The sequence below is a fragment of the Ovis aries genome, chromosome 18, assembly GCF_016772045.2.
Source record: "Ovis aries strain OAR_USU_Benz2616 breed Rambouillet chromosome 18, ARS-UI_Ramb_v3.0, whole genome shotgun sequence".
In the NCBI taxonomy this organism is placed as follows: domain Eukaryota; kingdom Metazoa; phylum Chordata; class Mammalia; order Artiodactyla; family Bovidae; genus Ovis; species Ovis aries.
The window spans coordinates 26,934,400-26,954,586 of NC_056071.1; the positions used below are offsets into that span (position 1 = coordinate 26,934,400).

The 20,187-nt window shown below is 57.6% G+C and overlaps 1 protein-coding gene across 2 annotated transcripts in view; it reads left to right on the plus strand.

Annotated features, from left to right (window-relative positions):
- Positions 1-20,187, plus strand: part of PCSK6 (proprotein convertase subtilisin/kexin type 6) — a 171,614-nt gene extending 151,427 nt beyond the window's left edge. The window contains exons 14-22 of one of the 2 annotated variants that reach the window (XM_027957143.2): positions 1,106-1,285; positions 1,406-1,444; positions 6,381-6,483; positions 7,262-7,458; positions 9,356-9,443; positions 10,998-11,101; positions 14,768-14,897; positions 17,512-17,624; positions 18,844-20,187. In XM_027957143.2, coding sequence (XP_027812944.1) covers positions 1,106-1,285; positions 1,406-1,444; positions 6,381-6,483; positions 7,262-7,458; positions 9,356-9,443; positions 10,998-11,101; positions 14,768-14,897; positions 17,512-17,624; positions 18,844-18,941 — 1,052 coding nt within the window. In that variant the 3' untranslated portion in view covers positions 18,942-20,187. The remainder of the gene's footprint in view (positions 1-1,105; positions 1,286-1,405; positions 1,445-6,380; positions 6,484-7,261; positions 7,459-9,355; positions 9,444-10,997; positions 11,102-14,767; positions 14,898-17,511; positions 17,625-18,843) is intronic. The other variant, XM_027957144.2, reaches the window with a different exon arrangement.

Consider the following 20,187-nt stretch of genomic DNA (forward strand, 5'->3'; position numbering starts at 1 on the left):
TTGAGAATGGACGGTGCTTCCTAGCCTGGCTGTGTTTGCTGCACCTGGGCCCACATGAAGCATTTCCCTGTCAGTATCATTTGCTGTGTTGGGAACTTGGCCACGGAAAGAGCCACACCCTCTGGAGACATGTCCCAGGGGTCCGTCAGCCCAGGACAGGTTCCTTACCTGCTTTAATCCTAGTCAGGCCGAGAGGGCCTGAGCGTGTCTTGGGGGCTTTTTGGTGGCTGCAGCTCTCAGGCTGGGACCTTATCCGGCCATGCTGGGTAAGAGAAACCAGTGCTGACCTATCTCCCACTGCATGGCAGAACCAGTTCCTGTGGAGTCAGTCCTCTTCTCAATAAACCCTGGGTAGCTGGGGCAACCGGAGCCCATTAGCATGAGCCGACGCTTGTCCTTCAGCAGGTCACACTGGCCCTCGGCCCCTCACCTGCACGATGGTGACATCAGTGACCCTCCCAACACAGTCCCACAGCCCCGAACGCTGGCCACACATGTTGAGAGAGGGAGGCGGCCTGCAGTCGTGTCTACCCCCGCCCTTGTGGGCTGTATTACATCAGTGATCCCACCTGCACGGTGCAGGCCAGGTTCCCCTTCTCCTCACACCTGAGCATATCCAGCTGCCCCGGCCTCCTTCCCTCATAGAGGCAGCAGGGTGGTCCCTGCGGCTCCCTGTCCCCTTGCCTACACATGCAGACCAGCGAGGGTGCCAGTCGTCTTTCTGTTTCCAAGACTCACCGTCCTGTGACCCAGGGTAGAGACCCCAGCTAGCATGTTGGAACACATGGGATGAGGCTGAGGGCCCGCCTAACCCAGATCCATCCCCTGGATTTTCCCAGACAGGGAGGGAGCTACTTGTTGTGGGGGTGGCAGTCATTTGTGGGGGAGGGGCTGCACCACCACCCAAGGAGGGAGAGGTGGCTGGGCAGGGGGTAACAAGGGGGGAATGGCACTGGGCTGGGAGCCCTGCTGTCAGAGGAGGGCTGGCGACCTGAGCCGGCAGCGCCAGGCACTTCTGAGGGGCGGAGATCCCTGGCTGGAGCACGTCCTGGGCCTCCTGAGGGCTTTCTGGACTCTGGGTGAATCTGAATCCTGTGCCTTCCAGGGAAGCTGAGGGAGTGGACCCTCATCCTGTACGGCACCGCTGAGCACCCCTACACAGCCTTCAGCACCCACCAGTCCCGCTCTCGGATGCTGGAGCTCTCTGCCTCGGAGCTGGAGCCCCCGAGGACTGCCATGTCACTGTCCCAGGCCGAGGTTCCAGAGGACGAAGAGGACTACACAGGTACTGAGCCTGCAGCCGGAGGACACGCCTGCTTGTCCGCTCCCCGGTGGCAGGCGGGTTAGGGCTGCCGGTCTCCTCTTGCTCGGGAGTCGTAGTAATGGTGGTCATTTGCACTCGCAGCTCCTTCCTCCCCCGGCTCTCCTAGTCTTTTACAGACCAGTAAGTATGCTGCACACCAGTAAGTATTCTACAACCTTCCTAGGACGGTGATACAGGTCCCCTGTGCCCCAACAGAACATGGACCTGCCCCCGGCTAGTGGCACTCCTCTGGGGCACCCCCTTTCCTTCAGGGGACCCCTGGCTCCCGGCTCAGCCTCCAGACCCTCTCCCTCATCTGTCTGCTCTCCGTCCTCATGGCCAGGATGTGGGAAGGCCCAGGGCACTGACGGGAGCCGGGACGTGTGGGCATGGCCAGGAGGAGTGGCTGGCGTGGAGACCACAGAGGACCAGGGGATAGGGTGGGGGGACTGGAGGAGGACGCGTGACAGGGTCAAGGCCTGATGTCGGAGGAACACTCGCAAGCAGTAGGGGTGCCTCCTTGCCAGTGGTCTTCCTGCAGCACCCCCACGGGTAGCCCTGGCTCAGCCTGCAATGCTCCATGCCAAGGACCTGGCAGCCTAGGCAGCCGTGGATGCTCCCAGCACTGGGCCGGGCATGATCTCGTGGGCATACCTGGCTGAAAGCTTTCCTTTGCCTCAGAACCACCCCAGTGATTGTGAAATGTGGAATCTTTCTGGTTGGGCATATTTTCCTTGGCTAAATATTTCAGCTGCTTGATAAATGATGAGTGAGATCTAAGACTATTGTTGCTTTGAGTTATCTAATAGCTTCTGGAAAAAAAAAATAACAAAATGGAGAATTCCATCAATACAGATCAGGCATAAATTATGGGTGATTCAATTTTAAATTTCTCCTACCATGCCTTTAAAATGAAGCATTGAATTATGTATGGACTAATCTGCTCTGTTTCCCCCTGTGATTTATAAACAGTGGCAAGATTCAGTAATTATTAATAAAGGACGGATTCCCTCCCCGCTAAAATCTGCTATGGCTCTAACCTCACACTGTCCTGGAATGTCACTCTAACACTTATGCAGCCCAGGCCACTCAGAGCCCGACCACAGGGATTAGAGGGGTTTCTTTGGGACTGAGGGGTGTTCCTGACCCTCAAGGAGGTTCCCTGGGGTCTTGGGCAAGTAGGGTGGGCATACCAGTAACAGCAGAAGAACAGGAAAGGGGCCAGGGCAGGAGGGGCATGGAAGGAGAGGTGAGGACTTGGGGGAGAGGGGCCATCTCCTGGGTGCCTGGGGATCCCCTCTGTCACAGACAGACAAGCCCGGGTACAGAAGCTGAGGGAGAAGGAGAGGGACCGAGTGGGGGAGACTATGAGGTGCAGCTGTGACTGTGGACTGTGGAGTTTCTCACACAGCTGAGGGCTGAGCTTGACAGGTGGCCGAGAACTGGGGAGCCTTCCTGGATGCCAAGCTGGTCATGCTGATGGTGCCTGGGGGGCACTGGGCCCTGTTCATTCCTGGCTCTGGCAGTGAGGGCACCGGGCAGTGCTGTGATGAGGGGTGGACAGGTGCCGGGCCAGCCCTCCGGGAGCCAAGAAGTAAATAAAGGGGAGGAGGTAAGTAGGGGGCCAGAGAGGAGGTCAGCTGCCCGTGGGTAGTAAGGGTCTCTGCAGATGGATCCCCTGGTGCCCACCTCAAGCCTCATGGTGACATGGAGGCTAGGCTTCTGGGTGGTGAGAATGGCAAGGACTGTGAGACTCACTGAATATACCTGGTCCTTCAGGCCTAAGCCCATAAGGACAGAGCCATTGAGAACCCCCAGCTGCTTTCTAATGTTTGCTCACGTATGTTTTTATCCTGGACTCACCCCACACAGGACTCAAGAAAGAGTTTTTAAATAACCCAGTGTCAGCCCAGCACCTGCAGAGGGGTGTCAACTTAAAAAATAGTCTCAACCGAGAAGTTATGTTTTATTGGAGGGAAGCTTTTAGGACTTAAGCCTGGGAGGCAGCATCTCAAGTGACCCTGAGATAACTGCTCTGAGGAGGTGAGAGGGGTAGAAGCCAGGTTATACAGAAGTTTGCAACTAAGGGCAGGCAGTCTGAACATCAAAAATATTTTTGTGAATTAAAGAAAACCAGATATCCCAAGTCAAGGAAGTTAGCATTTTTCTGTGTATGAATGAAAATGAATGTGAAAGCGTTAGTTGCTCAGTCATGTCCGACTCTTCGCAACTCTATGGACTGTAGCCCGCCAGGCTCCTCTGTCCCTGGGATTCTCTAGGCAAGAATACTGGAGAAGGTTGCCATTCTCTTCTCCAGGGGATCTTCCTGACCCAGGGATTGAATCCAGGTCCCCTGTGTCTCCTGCGCTGCAGGCAGATTCTTTACTGTGTGAACCATCAGGTGAGCCCAGACTCTTGCATCTGCCTTTTGTGCATGGGACGATACAGGAGTCTGCCTCGCTGAAATCTCTCCTTCCATGTGCACCTCAGCTGTCTGGGGTCTCTGTCCTGTGCAGTCATATCATGAGTTCCTCAGGGCTCCCTGTAGGGAGTGGCTGCAGCCCCATGGCTGCCAGATGGCCCAGCTTCTCCTCCTTCCTGGCTGCCCTGGAGGGCTGGAGTCACTGATGCCTGTGACCTCCTTGTTTACTAATAGCACAGGAAATAATCCATTTCTCAAGGGTTGGCCACCATCCTGCTGGCTGCAAAGCTAGGGGGAGAGTGTCATGCTGCCCTGTGGCTGAGGCCCTGGGAGGTGAGACAGAAAGCGAGGGGTCTCTGAGGAACATTCAGGCTCCTGGATAGAAGAGGGAAAGGGGGCATAGACGCACCCACCCAGAAGATGGGTATAGCTGAGCCCAAGGGAACCCAGGTGCTTCTGAGGAGCAGTGGGGGTGGGACCAGGCAGCCCAGCTGGCAGACAGGGTTCAGGAATGATTCCTGGCAGGAATGACCCTCCTGTTGGGCTATTCAGGGTGATCCAGGAAGAGACTGGCACAGGGAGAGGGCTCACAGATGCAGACCGGAGGATCCTGCTTGGGAGGATCTCACCGCGCTCCCTGGCACAAGGCTATCCACCCCCTGTGCAGGGTTGGACTTGCCATCCCTGGGCACCCTATCAGGGTTCTGCAACCCCCACCTAGCATGGGGCTCCCCAATGGGTCCCTGACTAATCTCTCACCTGCAGAGAGGCCCCAGGGAGAGGGGACTGAGTGCACCAGGCCTCCTGCAAGCCTTCCACATCTTGGGACATCTGAGGACATTCTGTGTGTGGACAGGAGGGCACTGGGCTGCCCCAGTATCCCAGTGCCTTGCTCTTTCATCCCTTCTCACCCTCAGCCATTCAGCAAGTATTTACTGAGCACCTGCTCTGAGCCGTCCTAATGCCTTTCAGGTGCCAGAAAGTTGGCATACAACATGGTTACTAGACCAGGACCTGCCCTGTGGAGCTCCATCTGCCAGGCTGGGGAAGAGTGGGGAGTGTGGGCTATCTCCTCCCATTCCTACACTTCTCCTTAGGGTTAAGAAAGTTATTCTCAACTTCTCACAGGAGATTCACCTGCCTTGGGGGGAGGTGACCGCAGGCCGCAGGTTGTCAGGCCTCTTCGGGGAGGGCTGGATGCCACAAAAGGATGAGCAGACAAGAGTCAGCTCAAATGCAAATTGATGCCCAAATCCAACAGCTTCCTGTAGCTGAGGGAGGGATAGGGGAGCCTCATGCCCCCAGACCCTGAGGAGCCGTCTAGCTCATCCCCAGGGATGAGCATAGCTTTGAAAGGGGTTCCCAGTGGGACCCACAGTGAAAACTTTGGAAATGCTGACAACGATAAACCTTGGGGGAGGAAAGCCAAATACAGCGAGTCTAACACTAGGAAGGTCTGGAGGCCCTTTAAAGAGGGATGAAGGGGACATTGTGCCCTTAGCAAAGACCCGTTGTGGCTGCACAGAGTAAGCCCTGTGTCTTTCCCTTCTGGCTGTGAAATGCTTGTGACCAGCTAGTCACCTCCTCTTTGACTCTGAACTTACTCCCCACCCTCTCCGACAACTGAAACCTTGTAGAAGGTGGTTGTTTTCTCTTCCAGGGACTCAAAAGCCTTCAAATGCCCCACCAGGCCTCTACCCACATGGGGAGGCTTTCTGGAGCCACTTCCCAGTGGAGACACTGGGGGAGGTGGGGAGGGGATGGGAGGGGGGTTCCACCATAGCTCAGCCCAGTGCCCAGGTGAGGAGGATCCCTGTGGAGGGCCCCCCAGCCCAAGGGCCAGAACCGAAGAGCTGGTCTCTTCCCTGAAGCACAGGTGGAAGGGAGACTGGGACGGGCTCTGCGGGGTTCCCCCAGTTCCAGCAACACACAAGCTCCCAGAGTTAGAACTGGGGATGGAGAGAAGGCAGTGGGGGACACCTCTGAGGTCAAGATGGGGGAGCCAAGCAGGGCTCAGCCCAGACCCACTAGGGCCATGGAGACCTGCCCAGCTCCATCACTGCGTAAGGGTGGCGGCATGGTGCACCCCGCTTCTCTCCTTCATTCCTCATCAGAAAGTGGCTGCCTGGTCACAGCTGTCCCATGTGACTCTGCACTGCCCTTCATGGTGGAGATGGGGTTGATGCTCAGTCCCCTTGTGACTGCACTGCCCTTCATGATGGAGATGGGGATGGTGACTGGTCTCCATGTGACTCTGCACTGCCCTTCATGGTGGAGAAGGGGTTGATGCTCAGTCCCCTTGTGACTGCACTGCCCTTCATGGTGGAGATGGGTGTGGTGACTGGTCTGCATGTGACTCTGCACTGCCCTTCACGGTGGAGATTGGGGTGGTGGCCAGCCCTGCATTGTGACATTGCTGCAGGAAGGATGCTAGAATGTCACAGTCCTGGATCCCTGCCCACCACTCTCCTGCTAGTCCTCAGGCAGCCCCTATCTCAGGTCATCAAACCCTCTGTTCTCAGCCCAGGCGGGTCCCTACAGGATGGGTGTGTTGGCCCAGCAGGGGCCTGTAGGACCCAGACGCCGGTTTCTTGGGGGCTCGACATGACTGAGACAACATCTCTGTGGGTGAAAGGAAACGGTTGTTTCTTTAAGGTGTGTGCCATCCGGAGTGTGGGGACAAAGGCTGTGATGGCCCCGGTGCAGACCAGTGCTTGAACTGCGTCCACTTCAGCCTGGGGAGTGTCAAGACCAGCAGGTAAAGGGCTGGGCTGCAGTTGTGTGTCCCGGCTCCTACATAGGGATTAGCGACAGCACCCGGAAGGGAAAGGTCACATATAGGGTCACAGCCATACACCCTGGAGGGAAGTCACTTTGAGGGTCACAGCCACATACCCTGAAAGGAGGTCACCTGGAGGGTCACTGCTTGAAAATTTTATGCCTCGCAGCCTTCTGTTCTCATCATGTGAATAGCTCGTGACTGAGACAGAACTCAGAGGCCACGGGTGGCATTGTGCTATGTTCGTAAGCTTTTTCTCTCCATTGTGTTAAACAAAAGTGGGTCGTACTGAGCATGGCAGTCGCTTGGAAACTGCAGACAAACATCATCTCTGGGGCCAGTACTGCTGTAAACACCAGCAGAGTCTGCCAAGAATGAGGATTCCCCATCCCTGCGTGCCCAGGCAGGGGTGCAGCCCCCTGGGGTGCACTCAGCGGCCAGGGCTCTGGCAGGGGAGCTGCTGAGCCCTCATGGTGACCTTGGAGATCCACTTGCTGCCTATTAGGGGGCTTCTGCTGGTGCTGGGAGTTCTGCCCAAGGAAGCCACGTGCCCTTCAAGTGCCCCCACCCCTTGGGGAAGCTTTGAGAGGGAAGGGCTCTGGGCTTCCCATGCAAGCCTTCCCCACTCAACTGCATCAGGAACCTCCAGGGGCAGCTGAGGGGTCCCCCTGCCTGCCCTGGCCCACCCCTCCCTGTGCCCCTGTGCAGGTGGGGACTGGGCCCAGCAGTATGATCTTCTCCGTGTCTGCCCCCACAGGAAGTGCGTGAGTGCGTGCCCTCTGGGCTACTTTGGGGACGCCGCAGCCCGCCGCTGCCGCCGGTGCCACAAGGGGTGTGAGACCTGCTCTGGCCGGGGCTCCACACAGTGCCTGACCTGCCGCCGTGGCTTCTACCACCATCAGGAGGTGAACTCCTGTGTGACACTCTGTCCCGCCGGATTTTACGCTGACGAAAGTAAGTGCGTGTCTGTTCCTGGGCCTGGGATAGGAGTCAGTCCCTTCGGGGCAGGGTCCTCTCTCCTGAGAGAACTGTCCACTCGGGGCTGGGGTCCCCTCCTGGGAAAGCTGTCCCCTCGGGGCTGGGGTTCCCTGTCCTGAGAAGACTGTCCTCTGAGGTCCCGTCTCCCGTGAGAACTGCCCAGTTGGGGCTAGGGTCCCCTCCTGGAAGAGCTATCCACTTGGGGCTGGCTCCCCTCTCCTGAGAGAACTGTCCCCTTGGGGCTGGCTCTCCTCTTCCGGGAGAACTGTCCCCTCAGGTCCACTCCCCTCTCCTCGGAGAATTGCCCTGGCCCTCTGCTTCTTGTGTGCAAGGACCCTTCATGGGAAGGAGTGGGGAGGAAGGGGGAAGTCACAGCCCTTGGACCCTGGTAGTGGACAGCGGTTCACACGGGGCCTGGCCAAGATGGTTCAATGTGACACAGAGATGGAGCCCCTGGAGCCGGGGCTGTCATGCGTGTGCAGGTCAGTGTCCACTGCAGAGGTTGAACAAGAGGTGACTTGAGTCAGGGGCCTTTAGGCTCACTGATTTCAGACACCCAGATGGAAAGGCCTCTGAGGACCCCGCCGCTTGTCCTGGAGCAGTGGGTGTGAGGCTGGGGGGGTGGGGAGCACAGACCCCACCATCACCCCCACCAACATCCCCACCCCTGTCAGCGGCTCGTGGCTTTGGTGGTTTAGCTGCTGTGCTGAAGTTGTGGTTGCAGACAGGGAGGTTTTGGGCCTCCGTGAGTGAGCAGAGCCTGCTGTTGGGTGAGACTAGGCTTAGGAAGATGGCATGGGGTAGGGGGGCAGGGGGGCAGGGTTGGGCCATGCGCCTCACAGTGACCAGGCTCCCAGCTAGGCGACCCTGCTGAGGAGAGGAAGCTGAGCAAGGCAAGAGGGCCCAGCTTCGAAGATCCAGCAGGGCATGAGCTCAGAGCAACACTAGCATCCTGCCACCCTGCCTGTCCCGGGGAGCAGGGTGGACGGCCCCAGGGCCAACAGCTCACCTTCCACCCCCCACATCCTGGAGGAGAGTGCAGAGAGAGTCTAGGTTAAATCAATGGAGACAGTTCTCAGATGGTGTGTTGGCTGTGGTGCGGATGACAGGCCTTACAGGAGCTCGTGTCTGGCCTGGGCCTGTAGGAGGCCCCATCATGCCCTGCTGTCACTGCTGTGGGGAGGTGCCAGGCAGTCTTTAAGGATGTTTACAGCTGTGGAACGACCACCCTCTTTAGAGGAGCCTCAGAGTCAGGCAAGACAGGCTTCACAGCCTTTGCAGACTCCTGTCCAGGGGCCAGGTTGGATACGCCTCCATCCACACTCCCCATCCCACCCCGATGCCTTGTCCCCCAAGATGTGCTCTCTGAGCCCCTGCAGCATATATGATGCTGCCTGCGGGCCCTGGGGAGGACGCCCCAAGGTGTAGTGGCCAAGAGGCCAGGATGAGTGACCTGGATGATCGCCAAGACCCAGGGCTTCCCCTTCAAGGTGTGGCAGATGTTGAGCTTTGTGTCTGACCGCTGTGAAGACCCTGTGTTGGGTTGGGGGGCTCAGGGGCTCCTGTGGCCCCACGCATCTCACTCAGGAAATTGCTCAGCTGCCTCCAGTCCCCGAGGAGAGAGCTAAGGGCCCCCTCCAGACCTTAAGGTGACCTGAGGACTTGAGTTTAGTCCAGAAAAGGGGTGCAAGGCCTGTGACCCAACCCCCAGGCACGTGGTCCCCATATGGCTGTGGCGGTTCTGTCGACATGTTGCCCGTGACTGCTGTTCCATCAGTCAGCCCCTCTTGAAACTCTTCAGTCCTGTTGGCCCGAGCTTGACCTACATCCACTCTTCTCACCCTTCTCTTTTCCTCCTCTCACTTTTCTCCAGGTCAGAAAAACTGCCTTAAATGCCACCCAAGCTGTAAAAAGTGCACTGATGAGCCAGAGAAGTGTACTGTCTGTAAAGAAGGATTCAGGTAAGACCCTCCTGTTGGGTGTGGCCGCGGTGTACGCTGGTTTTAGTGTCTGTTGTCGATTTACACTTTTTCCTAAAAGCTAAAATTTCAGAGGCTCAAAGCCCTTTCAGGATAAAGATTCCAAGTCAAAATCAGATCTGCACTTAGAGCTTGTTTAGGATAGAAAGTTGGAGGATGAGGAAGGTCTCTAGTCTGAGGCAGCATTTGGGGAATCAGTCAAAGCTGATCTGCTGATAGAAAGTGGGGCTGGAAGCTGGAGGGTGGAAGTCCAGCTCCTTTCTCAGGCCCCGAATCCCACCCACCTGTCTCCCTCCTGGTCTGGACACGGGGTTCCTCCCTCTGCCCCATCGCCCGGCCTTCTCTGTCTCCCAGCCCTCGTGTTTCCTCCCAGGGAGCTCTCCTGTAAACATCTTACTGTTTCCTGTAAAACATCTTACTGGATTAAAGGTTTTTACGGGAATATTTTGAAATGTTGGTTTAGCCCATTTCATGCCATCAAATTACACACCACTTGTTCCTTGAAGTCACCGTCTAGAAGCTTAGAAGTCATTCTGTTAGGAATTGTGCTGCAGGCCCTCCCCAAGTCCAGTCTCAGACTGGGGTCTGCACTTGAAGAAAGGAAGAGACAAGAGGTGGTCCTTGAGGGTAGCGCCTCCCGCCTTGCCCTGCTGCGAGGGGGCAGGGCAGGGCAAGGGGTCTTGTTAAAATGCAGATGCTGACCCAGCTGCTCTGTGACTCTCAGCATGTCTCACCAGGCCAGGGGACAAGGTTACTGGTCCTGTGGCCCACCTTCCCCCGCCCACCTTCCACCACCCGAATGCCACTGTGAGGGAAAAACTCCCACAGGGTTGAGTTCTTGTGCAGCAAGGAGTGAGGGAAGGAAGCGTAATGAGCATTTTATTCCATCAGCTCTCACCATTTAATCTTTATCGCAGTTACTAACGGGGAGAGGAACAATCTTCCCTGAGCCCTGAGTTTCCCTGAGCCCTGAGCTTCCTCTGATCACTTCCAGATCAGGGGATTGGAGTGAAGAGGGTCCAGGGAGCCAGGAAGGCAAGGGAACCAAAACCCCAGAGTTGCAGGTCACCCCCGTTCTCATCTGAGCCTGGGAGTCACAGCTTGCAGGCCTGCCAGGTCCCAGGAGCGGATTTTATTTCAAGTTCATTGTGAAACACGAAAGGTTTCAGGCAAGGGCAAGGCTGGAACCGATCGAGTGTCAAGATGATTGTTGCTGCTGGCCCCTCTCCCGCATTACAGAAGCTGTGCCCTGGGAGACGGAGCCAGCAGGGTGACCCCACCACCCCCTCGGGCCTCAGATTCCATAGTGGCTGGTGTCAGAAAGTACACAGGAAACGGCACCCCGCTTGGGGACAAGGCCACCAGAAGGCCTGAGCATCCCTCCCAGCCACTTTTCCTGAGCTCAGAACCTGAAGTGACACCAACACCTGTGTTCTAGCACCTCTCATTTCCTCAGGAAAGACGTTGAGGACAAATCCTAATACAGTCAGAGTTTCAGAAAGGATGTGAAAACCTGCCTTTTTCCCTGTTCACCAGCCTTGCCCGGGGCAGCTGCATTCCAGACTGTGAGCCAGGCACCTACTTCGACTCTGAGCTCATCCGATGTGGGGAGTGCCATCACACCTGCCGGACCTGCGTGGGTGAGTTCAGGCCTGCTCCCTAGGCCAGCGGGTGGGCGGAGGACCTGAAACCCAGAAAGCCCTGGCACTTAGGGCTCTGTGGGTGGATGTTGCAGCGTTGAGTCCGGGAGGAGGGAGAGTGATTAACAGGCACAGAGGTTCAGTTTGGGAAGATGAAAACGTTTGGGGCGTGGATGGTGGTGCTAATGGCTCACGATGGTGTGAATCTCCTTAGTGCCACTGACCATAGGGCCAGACCAGATATTTTTTATGGTGTACTCTACCCTAGTTTTTCTGAGCATGCCTAAGGCAACATATGAAAGACACAGCTGTACTATAATATCGTGTTGCTACTCACCCAGTCGTGTCCGACTCTTTGCGACCCGATGGCCTGTAGCCCACCAGGCTCCTCTGTCCCTGGGGTTCTCCAGGCAGGAATACTAGAGTGAGTTGTCATTCCCTTCTCCAGGGAATCTTCCCAACCCAGGGATCAAGCCCATGCCTCCTGTGTCTCCTGCATTGGCAGGTGGACGCTTTACCATCTGAGCCAGCAGGGAAGCCCTAATGCTACTGAACTATATTAAGTGGTAAACATGGTAAATTTTACATTGTGTATATTTGACCACAATTTTTAAAAACTAAATAAAGAAAAACCACAAGGGCCCACATCCTGGCGTTAGGAGCCCGGCCAGGCAGGGGTTGCGTCCAGGCCAGGCCGGGCTGCTCACTGCTCTCTAGCTCTTGCCAGGGCAAGTGCCTGAGGTTCAAGTCCTAAAGATTCAAGAGTCATCGGGGAGAGACAGGGTAAGTTCCGAGTGTGAATGAAGGAGAAGGCTTCTTAAGACATAGCCTTAGTTCCTGGGCCTGTCTTAGCTTCAACACTCACTCACAGAGGAAAGGCTTCCGTAAGGGGTGTGTGTGTACTGCACACACACGGGATGATGGCAGAGCTGCTGTCCAGCCGCAGATTCTGTGTAGAATCTGAGAGTGATTGTTTTGTCGGCTCGTGCTGCAGAGCTCTGTGCAGCAGACGCCGCCGCACATCGGAGTTTGTGGCCCACGTACATTTCTGGTTGAATCTTCTCCTCTGACCCTCATTCCCAACCCAGCGCTGGGGTCCTTGTTCTAGGAAACCCACGTTGGGTGGAGCTTTTGCTGCAGAAAGGGTGTAAGGATGAGCTCTCCACTAAGGATGTAATGTGGGTCCCAGAAGGACGGGGTAGCCTCCCAGGGTAGATGTGCCATGGCCAAGGCCATAACCTCAAGGCCTCTGGAGCAAGCCATGCCTCCCTGGGGCCACTCTGGGACAGCGCCCCCGCCCCCCAGAAGGCCAGGGCTTGTCGGGCAGCCCTCCTGCCTTTTGCCTTGATGCCTGTCAACGTTGGTTCTATGTCTTTGACTCGTTGTTTAGCCCAGATTGATAAAGGAACATCACCGGCATCACCTATTCAAATATCAGTCTGTTGAGTCCATAACACCCAGCCAGGCATTTGTCTTTATAGCACTTTTGCTCATTCAATGGAATTTCCTTTCTTGGCACCCCCACACTGCCTGCTGGTGGATGGCTTTATAGTCGCTTGTGGGTTCTCTCACCCAGCCCAGCCACCTGTCACTTCAGGGGCCCAGCTGTCCCAGGGCTGCCCTGCACCCACGCCTGCCTGCCCAGGTGCCCTCTATGCTCTGGGATGTGTGTACCCACCTCGGCTGATGTGGGTAGAGGGACCCTGCCTCCAGCTCTGAGTCTCAGAAGGCCCCTCGCTGCTGGTCAGGGTCCCTGTCCAGAGCCCCTGGAGGCCCAAGCCACCTGGCCTTCCCCTTCTGCTCTCAATCAGGGGCCCCTGCTGCCCTGTCTGTGAGGGCCCTGGGCACCGTGTGGGGAGGTTCAAATACACAGGAGCTTGGGGGCATCTGTCCCCACCCCAGGCGGCGGGGACCCTGGGATGGTCAGTCCGTGTCCCAGAACCTCTGAGTCAGGAGGCTGGGATCCCTGGGGTGCCCGTCGGCCGTGGTGGGTGCAGGAGACCCGGCTCTGTGTCCGGCTCTTGTTGTCATGGTAAAAGATCCAGAATGGAGAAGGTACCGTCTTAACCGTGCTGAGGCACACACCTTGGCGGGGCCTCCACCCATCCAGGGCTTTCTTGGCTTCCAGCCACAGCTGAGCATATCTCACCCACTTTGTGTTTAGTGAATTGAGCATTAAAGTAGAAGTAGACTGCTGCAGATGCTGGGGAGTGGCCCAGGTGGTAGGATGGGGGTGGGGGTCAGTGGGGAGCCACCCACGCACATGCTCCCTGGAGATAAGCGGGGGCGGAAGGAGGGGGCACAGGAGCAGCCATCAGTCCAGAAGCACGTGTGCCAGGCTCTCCCACCACACCCCAGCTGCAGGGGGACAGCACGCCATGCAGACCCAGGCAGTGGGCACCTGTCCTTCACGAAGGCCCGTCACGCACGGGCTCCCACTTCTGCCTCACCCCCATCCTCCTAGATTCTCAGAACCCCATCCAGGCCGGCAGCTGTGGTTCTGAGACACAAGACCAACCGTTGGAGCATGGAGCCGTCTGCAGGGGTTCTCCCTTGACGCAGGCGTGAGGCCCTCAAGTCCACAAGGTCCACAAGTCACTCCTTGAAGACGACTGGACACCTCAGCCTAAGCTGCCAGGCCTCCAGCCGAGGCCAGACCCCAGTCAAAGTGCGGGGAGGTCCAGTGAGGGGCACATCCGAGACGACTGCTCCCCACGCTTGACTGCTCCCCACGCTTGACCCTCTGTGCCGTCAGCCTGTGGCCTCCTGGCCACCTCTAACATCCCGTGAGGTGCTTTGGAGATTTGGCACAGAGTGGATGCCTGGCGCTCACTTGCTATTGGTGTGAATGGGGAGGAGGTGGGCAGAGACGGACAGCACAGTCTCTTCAGTCTGGGCCGTGCTTGCCCCATGCTGACGAGCCCTGTTGACTGAGCTGCAGGTTTCCCTTCATGACTCTTGATCCTTCATTCAGAGTCTTTGCCTCTTCTGTCCCCACACCCCGCCCCATGAGACCGAGTGGCTTTTTTTCTGTTGAAATTGTCCCGATCCTTCACACCACATCTCTGTCAGCCCCAGGCCCACACACCTCCTCTTTCCATTCTCCACGTCGTCTCACACCACATTCGGTCCCCTCGAAACACCGCGTGGGCTGCGGATGCGGGTATAAGTTACCCTGAGAAGCAGGTGGAAATCAATAGAACATCATGTTTAACCACATGTATGTAAATGTTACCATTTCTCCATGTAATTGATATTTAAAGACCAGTGAGCTATTTTACTTTTTTTTTTTTAACTACATCTCTGAAATCCAACAAGTAAGTTTGTGTGGTCAGGCCCCATTTTGAGTTCAAGGCTACACCCAGCTGCCCTAGCTTAAACCAGCCCAGGCTTGTTGGGAAAGAAGGCCCTTAGAATCAGGCTGGTGAATGTGGCTGGGGCCGGGGGAGTGCGCTGAGCTTGGTGTGTAAGGCCTACTTCCTAGGAGTGGGCGAGGGGGCCAGTATAGACATGTGGTGGGCACCAGTGGGGGGTGGTGGTCTTGCTGCAGGGGCAGCCTTTTGGGGTGTTGGAACAGGACCTGGCTCTCGGGTGAGGCAGCAGATCTGTGACACCCAGCAGATGGTGGGTGGTCACTGACCTCTGCTCTCTGCCCGCACCCCTCAGGGCCCAGCAGAGAGGAGTGCATTCACTGTGCCCCCGGCTTCTACTTCCAAGACTGGAGATGCGTGCCAGCCTGTGGTGAGGGCTTCTACGCAGAGGACATGCCAGGGCTGCCCCACAAGGTGTGCCGCAGGTAGGTGCCTCCTCCAGGCAGTCCTCTCGGCCCAGCCCTAGATGGCCGAGCATAGTGTCCATGGAGGAGCGACCAGGTCTGGAGGCCTCTGTCTCAGGGACTAGGGTGGGGTTCACTTTCTGAGTATCTGTTTAGACCTACTGCCACAGACCAGTGTGCTCACTCTGTGTGGAAACCACCTGTTGGGTTTGCTTAGATTCTTAATTAGATAACTTAGAGAAAAAGAGAAGGTCCTGACAGGCTCCTCATTCTAAAGCCCTTTCCAGCCGTTGCAGCGATGCCATAAGCCTTCCCAGTCTCCTTTTCCGCTCCTCCTTTGCATCTGCACAGCGCCTCATCCTCGTCTGGGGACTCTGGTCATCGTGGGTCGTGGGCAGTGATGAGAGGCCATTTGCTTGGTGTCCTCCTCCTGTCCTGCTGCAGGCTGCCTCACGCCAGGCTTCGTGACCTAAGCCCAGGAGCAGGGCAGAGCAGCCTGCCTCATCCAGGCTGAGTGACCATGAGGAGTCTGCAGGTGACCTTGAAGACCTTGATGTTGAGCCTGAAATAGACTGGAAACAAGGGAGCCCGGGGCCCACATCAGAGCAGTGTGGACAGACCATACCCCATCTTCCAGCTCACAGCTAAGGACCCACAGGGGATCTTCAAGGCCCCCAGGATATATTTGAGAATTGTTCCAGATTGTAACCTATCCTCTTAAAACAAAAACCAAGAAACCAAACATAAAACAGGAACACCAACCACTCTGTGGTAAGTCAATGAGATACCACCCAGTCCTTGCATTTGTAGGACCCACACAGGAAGGTTGGGGTTTCAGCCCTTCTGTCCAGCTGCCTTCACCCAGCCTGGCCAAGTCCGTGCAGGCCCCTTGACACCAGCATCTGAAGTCAACCTTGATTTTAACTCATCAACTCTTTCTAGGGCAACAGCCCAGGGACTACACGTTCTGTAGTGATAACAGTCTCATTTGTCAGACACCCTGGACCCCTGGGGGTGCAGGGTGCTCCCACACTGTGAGGTCTCCCAGCCCCAGGAAAGCTCCTCCTGGGCTGCAGAGGCCAGAGCTCCCTGGGTGCTCTCCCCCATGGGAGATGAGGCTTTCAGCCTGGAGCGGGGTCCAGCACTGGGGCCGACACAGCGGGTCTCAGAGGTGCATCCCAGGAAGAGGCCTGCATGGGGCACTGAGGTGTTGGATGCTGGCATTGCAGAGAATTTCCTCCTCCTGACCCCCTGGCTCCGAAGACCCCTCCACATGGCCTTGGTCCCTGGCTCTGAAGACCCCTCTGTGTGGCTCCCCAAGGAGGATGGACAGCCTTGGTCCCCTGGTTCTTCAGGGCCTCTTCCCACTTGGGCAGCAGCAGCTCCCAGGGAACCTGGCTCTCCAAGACCCATTGTCCAGTGCCAGCCAGGCCCATTCCTGGAGAGGACAGATGGGCAGGTTCAAGGGGCAGGGCCCAGCCAGCTGGGCTGGAGCCTGAGCACTGAGGAAACCCATGAAGCTGAGGGACAGGGCTGAGAGTGAGAACTGTCCACACTGAGTACTTCAGATGAGGTCTGGACACCCCGAGACTTAGGAAGAAGACCTGGAAGAGGAGTAAGAACCTCTTTGAAGACAGAACAACTCAGGGGGCAGGAGGTACTTGCCTGAGGGGTTGCTAGCCTTGCCTTCCCTGCCTTCCCAGCATACTCCCGCCCCAGCCCGGCCTCTCCGGGTTCACTGTTGGGGCAGGATGCGTGCAGGCCTCTGCCATCTGAGTGTCACCAGAGCAGCCTAAAGACGCAAGTGGGTGGTGGTCCCGGCAGTTGAGGGCAGGCGGTGGGGCTGCAGTGGGTGCTACCCTGCAGAGGTGGAGGACACAGTCACAGGGATCTTTGGTGGTGAGGTAGTGGGTGGGGGGCTGACTGGAAGTGGCCACTGCCCCATGCAAGGAGCTGCCCCATGGGACAGGCCCAGGACTAGCTGAGCCGCCTCCTGCCCACCACCCTGCCTGCCTATCTGAGCCCGCTCCCGGGCTGCTGGGCCTGCAGCACAGCGGGTCTGGGGAGACCTGGTGCCTGGAATGGAGCTAGACTGGAGAGGCAGCGGGCAGGCGAGGTCTGTGCGGGGCCCAGAGCAGGTCGGCATCAGCCAGCCCTCTTGAGGGGCCCGACAGTGAGCCCTGTAGGTTGGGCCGGCCGACCAGTCTCCAGAGCAGCTGCTTAACCCCAGTGCTGCAGCCCAGCCACAGCTGGATGCAGATGGACAAGACAGGTCCCAGCAAAGCTGCTGGTGTGGCCCGAGGCCAGAGTGTGCTGACCCCCAAGGTCACGGCGCTCTGATGGTAGTAGTCCTGGGTCCCATCTCTGGGACAGGACCGAGAGGGCACCCCCAGCCCTGTCCCCAGGGGTGAGACCGACCTCACCGCAAAGGAGGCTGAGACTGATGGGCGGCGCCCCAGCAGCTCCTGGGTCCTGTTTGTCAAACGGGTGACAGAGGTCAGACAGGAGGAGAGACCACCATGAGGGCAGGGTTACTGCCAGGGGCACTGCAGGAGGGCAGGCAGGCCGGCCGGAGGGCCCTGGGAGGGGCCGGAGTGGTGGCGGCCCTCCTTATCGGGAACCCGTGTCCCCACAGGTGTGACGAGAGCTGCCTGAGCTGTGAAGGCTCCAGCAGGAACTGTAGCCGGTGTAAAGCGGGCTTCACACAGCTGGGGACCTCGTGCATCACCAACCACACGTGCAGCAATGGTGAGTGGGCATGGGCTGGACCGAAGCCCCTTGGCTGCCTGGCAAAAGAGAATGGGAGAGAGGGGCAGGGACCACAGGCTGTCCTTGGGGTGCCCCTTCCCTTCAGGCCCCTCCCACTGACCAGAGAGGATCCAGCCGCCACCCCGCTACCGTGGGTCTGTCCAACGAGTGACTCAGGAATGATTTGGACGTGGTCCCCACTCACTCCAGTAGCCCCAGGTGGCTTGGGTGTGGTGGCATGCGTTAGGAGAGGCCCGCATGTTCCGCAGGAAGGATCCGTGTGTGTGCTGTGGGAGAGCCCTGGGCATCTGGTCGACTGGGATGTGAGGATAGGTTGTGAAAGTGGAAACTCAGAGACCAGGGTGGGGGTTCCAGGCAAGAGGAAGGGTTGACACAGAACTCTGGCCTGGAGACCAGGGTAGAGGCCATGGGCAGACGTGCCGTGGTAAGGAGCCACCGTGGCTCAGGAAGCATAGGGATGAGGAGCCCGAAGCTGTCTCTGGGCACTGAGAGCCTGCTGGTATGCTGGAGGGAGAGCTGCCAGCACCACGAGGTCCCTGAGCATGGAGCTGGCAGCGGCCTGGGCCTGGCAGAGTGTGAAGCCCCCAGAGAGAGCCCTGGCATGCCCTGCAGACCATGAGGTGGCCTCCTTGCCTTGGAGAATCGTGTTCCTTTAAGGCCAGGAAGTGCTTACTTCAGGAAGCCACCTCCTCGGGTGAGGTCCCAGCCCCAGAAAGTGAGGCTGTCCCTGCCCCATGAGTGCAGGTCCCCAGAGGCCAGCTGCCAGGGGAAGGGCTGGCCTTAGGGGCTTGGCTCTTCCGCTCCCTCAGCCATTCCCGGTGCCCTGATGAACCCCTTCCTCTCATCATCCCTCCTCCCCCACTGGGGCATCCCAGGCATCATGGAGCAGCCCCCACCCTGCCCCCACCAAGTCTGACCCCGCTTTCTCCCACGTCCAGAAAGAGGAACAGTGACCACGGAGGGCTCCCCGAACAGCCCGGTGTCCCCAGACCCTGCCAACCCCCACCCCCCGAACCTGTCTCCTCCCCCATCCGCCCTCGTCTCCAGGCTCAGCTCCAGCCCCGGCCTCACTGGGCTGGCCACCTGTCACCACAGGGGTAATGGCAGACGGCTGCCTTCCGGAGTGGGGTGCTGGGAGCAGCCATGTCTGGCCCCCACATCTGACCTGTCCCTCCTTTTCTCCTTTGGGGGAACCCAGCTGATGAGACATTCTGCGAGATGGTCAAATCCAACCGGCTCTGTGAACGGAAGCTCTTCATCCAGTTCTGCTGCCGCACGTGCCTCCTGGCCGGGTAGGGGCACCCGGCCCCCGCACAGGGCAGGGCCCCTCCCGTCGTCTGTCTGTCCGTCCACCTTTCTCCAGGCTGTCGGCCAGAGCCTGTTTCAGGGATGGCGCCCCCATCTGACAGCTTCGTCTCCCTAGGAGCAAGGTCCTTCCTGGCGACTCTGGGCACCCAGGCCAGGCGAGGACAGGGGGTGCCTGGAGGAGGTGTCCCGGGAGCGGTGATGCCCGCTCACACCCCCTTGCCGGCTGCTGCGTTCTGGCCAAGTCACAGCAGGAGCAGCATGAACTCTGGGGATCCACAGCTCCTGAGACCACGCATTCACTGAATCTCCAAGACCAAAGCAGAAAGGCCAGCCAACGTGGCCCTAAGCAGCACCCTCCTCCCCGTGCTTCCATGCCGCCCGAAGAGCCCTGGCTGTGCCCCGTGAGAAAGGGCCTGGGGCGCACCTGCTTCTCTGCCAGCCACCATCTGGGAGGTGGTTTGGTCAGACTCAACAGAACAGATCTGGGAGCGTAAAACCTGTGACCACTGGGGATGGAGCGTCTGTTTCTACATGGTCAGTGACTTCTGAAACCACAGCCATGGCTTAAAGTTACATCCCAGTGGGACGAGATGGAGAGACCCTCCTTCATCTACAGCCCTCAATTCTGAGTGGGCCGAGGGCCCCGGGTCACCACATCCCATCTGCGCCTCTGCGAGTCTCATGGCCCAAATGGTCACCTCTACCTGATGGAAGGTAGCCTCAACAAGCAAGCAGTTCTTCCTACCAAGATGTAAGCCTGTCCATGAATTGCCGGTTGTCAGTCATTTCCCTTCCGTGGAGCTGCTCTGAAAGCCCGTGGGCCCTGCTTTTCAGGACACTTGTCTTAAGGTGGGCTCACCTGTGTCTGTATTTGCTGTGAGCCTATCGACACAGTTGAATTTACTTCTGCCAAACCTGTGTGGGCATTTTATAAGCTACATGTTCTAATTTTTACCAATGTTAATTATTTTGAAAAATATTTCATATATTTTCATTGATATGCACAGATCTGCTTGATGAAGTCCCTTTAATATGGGAATTAACATTTGCCTTAAATTTTCTCAAGCTCGTTCTCCATTTTCGTCCTGCTCCCCTCTGTGACTGTAACGCCTTTGACAAGCCACCGGTCAGCTGGAGGGAGCCCAGCTGTTGTTGATTGAATCCACAACTCCGAAAAAGAAATTCACGAGGCAGACACGGTGTTAACCCTAAATTAATAAAAGAGTTAACATTC